The following is a 6941-nucleotide window of genomic DNA, read 5'->3' as shown; positions in this document are numbered from 1 at the left end:
TTCCCTACAGGGTAGACTGTCATAGTACATAAGAGGGTCGAGAAAAACCATTTGAATTTACATTTAAAAAATCCAAGTTTTTGTCCATTAAAAGTAACCAAAGGCATAGAGTACAACCTTTTCCAGAGGAAAAGGAAATAACCTCTATATCCAAGGATAAAATTATTATTATTTTTAAATAAATTTATTTATCTTTGGCTGTGCTGGGTCTTCGTTGCTGCACGCAGGCTTTCTCCAGTTGAGAGCACAAGCTCAGTAGTTGTGGCGCAGGGGCTTAGTTGCTCTGCGGCATGTGGGATCTCCCCGGACCGGGGCTCGAACCCATGTCCCCTGCATTGGCAGGCGGATTCTTAACCACTGCGCCACCAGGGAAGCTGGGATAAAATTATTGAAGTCACTTATTAAGCTATTATGTAGTCACTTAGCAGCCTTAGGAAGGTAAAGTAATAACAGTTGACGTTTTTTATTGTGTACCAGGCACTGTGATTAAACACTTTATGTATTTATTCTATTCATTGTCCTGTTTTACAGCCAAGGCACCTAAGGCTCAGGTGAGTGATTTGCCCAAGAACCACAGCTAATGAAGAGCAGACAAGCTACAAGTAGGGATTCTGGAGCTTATTCCATCACACCCCCCACACACACCCTGACCAAGCAAGTCTTGGTCTTTGACGAATTGTATCTGTCAAATATAAATTTCATAATTGATCATGTGTATTACTATAACAGCCTCCTGGTTGGGCTTCCTCTGTCTCTCCTGCCCCTTTTCAAACCATTCTCCACTTCACGACAGAGTGATTTTTTTTCTAAAGCACAAATCTGATCATGCCACATCCCAGCTTAACATGTCTAAGTTTCCTAGAGAAAGTCAAAAGTGTTCAGCTAACATGTTAAGACTCTCCATGATCTGAACCCTCCTTTCCTCTCCTCTGCCCTGTCTTTTGATGCCCTTCCCCTGCACCACATGCTCTAAACTCTACAGAATTACTTGTAGTGCCCTAGATGTACCAAGGTCCTTACTATCAAGCTCTGCGTAGTGCTCTTTTTCAACTAGCTAATTCTTACTTCTCTTTTTTTTGTGCTGAAAACCCAGTTTAGGTACAACCTCCTCTGTAAAGACTTCACTGAACTTACCAGGCTAAGAACCCGCTCTTCTGTGCAATCATTATACCCTGAAAATAACTTAAACATTGCTGGTCATCTCCTTGTCTGGCCCTCCCACTAGACCAGAGACTCCCAAACTTTCTGGGCTCATGCATCCTTAGCGTCTTAGTAATTTCGTCACAGTGCCCCTGGGCCAAAAGAAATACTTAATAGTAGTTAAGTCCAAACAGCTTAATAAGTATTTATGTCCTGACAACTTAATAACCATTTGAAAAAAATAATACACATAAATTAAAAGAAAAGAAATATCTTATTTCATTCTTAAATAACTAGTTGTGAGCCTGTGGGCACTGTATACATCTCAAACCTTAGAATCAGATTGGACCGTGATACCCTCATTTCCTATTCAACACTAATTTTTGTGTGGAGTTTGCTTTATATCATAGCAACTACTGAAAAATCCAGCTGCACAAAAACATAATGTCATCAAAAGGAAATTAAACTGTGTACTACCTCAAGCTAGTAGTTTCTGGGATGTCCAACAGATGTTGAGTATTACAATGTTTTCTCTGAAATTTAAAAGAATCTCATGGTAGCCCTCTGAGTTCACTGAGGTGCCTGGCACACAGCTTGGCAAACATAGCTCTAAGCTGATTGAAACTAGAGGGTAAGTCTTTTATTTCCAGTCCCAGGTACCAACAGGCACTTAATATTGTTGAATGAATGAAAGAAAAAATAAAGTTACAACTTCATAGCATGGTATTACCAAGCAGCTAGAAAACAGACAGAATTGAGGGCAAAAGAAGTTTTATTACTCAGTAAGAGTAAATTTAGAAATAAACTAATCAGAAGATTTTCATTTCCAGAAATTTGAGGCCATTCTCTCCTGTGTTTTCAGGGAGTTGACTGGGGTACAACAGCTCACACCTTCTCTTTGATTACCTTGGCATTGATAACAAGCATCTGTAGACTTACTAGACTTGTATGATTGGGGAATGATACAGAAGAGACCAAAAACATGACCTCTGCATCAAAAGGCTTTTAATCCAAAAAGAAAGCAGTAGGAATCTGGCTTCCAAGGAATACATAAGGCCAGAGGGCTTTGATGTCAAGATGTCCATTGTTCTAATACAGTTTGGTATTTAGATTAAAAGAAATTTAACAATACGATTTTTTTTTTTTTTTAAAGCCGGCTGCACTTCCTGTGGGATCTTATTTCCGTGACCAGGGATTGAACCTGGGCCACAGCAGTGAAAGTGCCAAGTCCTAACCACTGGACCTTCAGGGAATTCCCTAACAATACTAATTTTTAATTCACTGTCTACTTTGTGCCAGTCATCGTACCAGATGACAGTATAATTGATGGTGAGTGAATAATATACATTGCCTGATCCTTACAGTGTGATAGCAGTAAGATGATGGAAGGTGAAGGAGGCTGTGGAACTACTGAAGAAAGACACAGACGTAGGATTTGGGAGATGAGGGATGACCACTTGGAGTGAGTGGTGGACACCTGGAATGAGTGATACCTAAGCTGAGACTTGAGGTGAGAACAGAGTGAACTAGTATGAGGCCAATGGAGAGATGCATATTCATTCGCCAAGGGGTAGAGGAGAGAAGAACCTGATGGCACGGGGATTTTACATTAAATGTAAACAATACGTTTTCTGATATTGAGCATTAAGCAATAGAATCATTGTTACTGAAGGAAATCATGGAATCACTATTCTTACAATGTTCAAAAAGTACAAGAACAAATAGAATTACTTAATTATGGCCATAAGGAATTAATCAATAAAACTGTCATAGTTCCTTAAGCTCTATAATTCTATGGCGGCAGCAGAATGCTAACAGTTAATAAGAAGATCAACCACATTTTGTGGCCTTTTAGGGAAAATCGAAAAAAACAGTAATTTCACAATCATGCATAAGTGAATCCAAAATAAATATTTGACTTAAAAAATATAAGCTGGAACATTAGATTGAGCCTACGAAGAAGGAATATTTAGCTTACTTTTATTTCAGTTTTTAAGGCAAAGAAGTCACACTGACTGGTCAGAGTGACAAAGAACACTCATTTAACCTGTAATCTTAAGGCACACTATCTCTTTGTTATGAAATACTTTAATAAAAAAGCAAAATACATGAAGTTTCATTCAAAACTCCTTTACACTAAGAAAGAGCTTTCTTCCATGTAGTTACAATTGTACCTCATAATTAGTGACTACATATATGATAAAAGTAAATTGTCTGACTTTATCTTATATGCTAGGAAATAGACATCTTGAAGTAAGAAGAGCAAAATAATGCCCCTTTTGTCTCTTTGGAGAGAAAATTAATAACATTTAAAAAATACTATTAAGAAAAAAGATTGGTTCCTATGAAAACATATTTATAGTTGAATAAAATAATAATATAAACAAAAATGCTGCTGGAAAGAAAGTAGTAAACATATTAATCTTTCATAGTAATTACCTCTGGGTGGCAGGACTGTAAATAAAATTCTTACCTTCTTTTTTATATAGTTTTGTATTTTCCAAAATTTTTAGAAGCAGTTTTTGCTACTTTTATAACAGGGAAAAAATTTAAATACAATTAGCTTCTTTAAGGAATAGCCCATGTTTCTAGTTATCATTCCTTTCCTTAGTTTTGACAAGATCCTAATTTTCTTAATGACAAAACAAGGATTTCAACTGTAAAATAAACAGATGAATTTTCCTAGAGGGAAAAATAAGCTATCATAGATCAAATGGTCTTAGTGAGTCAGAGAATAATCCTTTGAAAATTAGGTTGTTTTAAATCTCCAGTGCTTTGAAGTTTAATCAGAATGCTGAATCTTTAAGAACGTCTAAAAACTGCAGTTATTAATGGTCTGTAGCAGGGATGGAATGAAGTTCACTGTCTTCCTTTGTTTTATCTTGATCCACAGACTTGACCTAGAGGCCTGTCCTGATGCATCCTCAACACAGCAGGGAAAGCAGGAAGAGAGAAATTCTAATACAATATTCTGGTGACGAGTAAGTATTGATGTGTGTCTGGAGCTGGACAAACATCTAATATTCAAACAGGTGCTCATGGGTGAAACAGAAGATGAGCGAAAGCTAACAGGAGCCTGGCATCAGCTGGCTTCCCTGGAGCCCGGCTGGTACAAGTAAATAGGCAGGTGGAATATTCAGGGAGAACTATTAGGGTGGGAGCAAGGGAACCTGCATGCCTGGTGCTTTCCACACACTCATCACCTCCTTTAATCCTCCCAACACTGTGGTCTCCTCAACAGCTGAGGTCCTTGAAGATGTGACCCACAAAGGCGAGTGATGTGGCTGAATTCACATGCCCAGGGTGGTTGTCATGGAAGGGCACTAACCTAGATGGTAAGGATTCTTCCCTCTGGAGAAGACCAGAAGCAGTCAATGAGACCAAACCCCAAACAAGAAAAATTACAATTAAGTGAACATACTACCATATCTTATATGTTTTTTATTGTTCAAGACACTCACCCCCATCTTCAAATGACAAATAGACAAAGAGTTAAAGTCTTACATAAAATTCTTCAGATGCTTCTGGAGGTTCTGGAAGTAGAGAAGACTTGGCTGGCAATTTGAGTTCATAGGTCATTATACTCCACCTGAAGGGAGAAAAATCTCTGGTCTAAAATTCCTTTAAAATTTAATAAACTGACTTTGTTCTTACCTCACATACACACATATGCACATATATTCATGAACTATGGTTTACTATGTCTAAAATAACCAAATATGGGAAGAGATGGACTTTTGGTAATCTCATAAAATGCTGAATTCATAATTTATGATTTCCATACCTTACCAATTATCTGATTGGTGACTCCAAACATTTGAAGGCTATGGCCCACAGTAAGAAATGTAGATATGTAACAAGACCTCTCCTCTTCACTAGGTGCAAAGCATTCTGACTTTTCTGTTCCTTTCTGTTTCACTTTTTAAATAATGCTCACTGCAATTTCTAACTAGACTATATAAGTTGCTAATGGGTCACAGCCCCAAATTCTAAAACATGTCCTAGATTAAACAAACGCATAGTACCTACGAAAAATAAATCATTCTGCACGTAACAATCTGTCTTGCCAAGTCAGCTTATACAGACATGAAATGAAAATTATTAAAATTAGATAAATAGTCCTTCTTACATTAAGAAAGTAAGCATGGGATTGAGAGGAAAAAATTAACAGGAATAATACGTAATTGAGGCAAATTTATTTCAATTAGCTGTAAATATTAATTTCAAACCAAACATTGAATCATTTGGTGTTAGAGAAAAGCAATCAACTCCAGATAAATCCAGTCTTCTATCTAAAATAATTTCAAAATTTGGGAAGAACAATTGGGTAGGGATATTATTGTTGTCAGTAACAGGATGTGAAATAAAGATCTTTCAAAGACACAAAGCATAATAAGAGCAGTACTATAACACATGGATTTTAAGAAAAGCATATCACAGTGGGTGCCAGCGATAGAACCTAGAGGAAAATCCCAAGATTAGCATCAGTATGTAAAGAGAGCCTAGTGTATCATTCAGACTAATAAGTCTTTACATAAAAATTCAAATTCTGAGAGAATTCCCCAAAAGACATAGGTTATATGTTAGGATGTATAAATGAAATAGATGTGTATAGCTACTATTCAACTCTTGACATGAATATACGGTAAATACACATTTGAGCACAAAAAGTCATCCATTCCTTCATTCATCCACGCAACAGGTATGTACTGAACGTCTCAAAGTGACAGTATTCCAGGGTCTGGAAATACAAAATTGAATAAGACTTCTCTAATAAAGCTTGTATTCTGGTGCAGAAACAGATGTAATACAAGCAACAAATAAAATAATTAAACTTTGTAAACTTTCAAGTAGGGAAAATCACAATTGGAAACATGAAAGTCCAGTTCCGTATATCTGGCAATACTTCTCTGGTCAAAGGATGGTTAAAGAACTGGGAAAGAAATCCACCCAAATGTCCTTGCACCTTCCATGCTATACCTCCTCCCTTTATAGGCAATGATTGGAGCTGATGAAACAGGAGAAAGTGGCAGCACAAGTCAGGAAGGGATGCTTATTGCTACCAGCTAAGCAGAGTTGAAGGCAGAAGTTACGGACCCATTTGGTGAGTATGTGCATTAAACAGAGAGTGCAGTGTTGAAAGCCCCTGGCAAGTAGAGTCTGGATTTCACTGCAGACAGCCAGTTCAACCACTTATTAGCTATGTGACACTAACATAAAAACCTCCTGAGCCTTTTCACCTGTGAGATGGAATGATAATGATATTAGCCATTTCTAAATGTACAGTGAGGATTAAAGGAGATGATACTCTATCAAGTAAAGTAACTAGAAGTGCCAGGCAGACAAAAAGTCCTATTCATTGCTACTCCACTGTCTCCGCAAGGCTCAATTTTCATCTTGGTAAAACAGTCATAACAATGCTTTTCTTAGCCAGTGTTGTTTTGAGGGTCAAATAAATTAATATATATGAAAAAGCATATATGATGTGGAGTATTATTAAACATCAATTTTTTCACCCGTTCTTTACAAATGGTATTCTTAAATTAGTAAGGAAAGCACTGGAACAAAATCTTCTTATGTTTCTAAACAACAGTCCTAGCTTTTTAAATCCCCTTTGATTTGTTTTTTCTTGTGGTTTTTTTGTTTTTTGGGTTTTTTTGCAGGTCTGTATTAAGGAATTTTACCAAGGCGGTGTTGTTTCTCTGCTAACCACCTAGAGAAATTAATTTTTATAACTTACAAGGGAAAAGCACACACCCAGAGCAGAGGAAATGCCTCACAGCATTTCCTAGGTTGCGGGG

At 37.1% G+C, this 6941-nt stretch overlaps 1 protein-coding gene and 1 non-coding gene across 4 annotated transcripts in view; both read right to left on the bottom strand.

Annotated features, from left to right (window-relative positions):
* Nucleotides 1-6941, bottom strand: part of DGKH (diacylglycerol kinase eta) — a 169066-nt gene that overhangs the window by 49127 nt on the left and 112998 nt on the right. For all 3 annotated transcript variants that reach the window (XM_007468614.1, XM_007468613.1, XM_007468615.1), the window contains one exon: nt 4645-4729. In XM_007468614.1, coding sequence (XP_007468676.1) covers nt 4645-4729 — 85 coding nt within the window. The remainder of the gene's footprint in view (nt 1-4644; nt 4730-6941) is intronic.
* TRNAE-UUC (transfer RNA glutamic acid (anticodon UUC)) lies at nt 2321-2392 on the bottom strand. Its single transcript has one exon. It is a non-coding gene; the product is annotated as a tRNA-Glu (tRNA).

This window comes from Lipotes vexillifer, unplaced genomic scaffold (genome assembly GCF_000442215.2).
Source record: "Lipotes vexillifer unplaced genomic scaffold, Lipotes_vexillifer_v1.1 scaffold479, whole genome shotgun sequence".
NCBI classification, from domain to species: Eukaryota; Metazoa; Chordata; class Mammalia; order Artiodactyla; family Lipotidae; genus Lipotes; species Lipotes vexillifer.
Note: the sequence above shows the minus strand (reverse complement) of the source record. Positions and strands in the feature narration are given on the sequence as shown.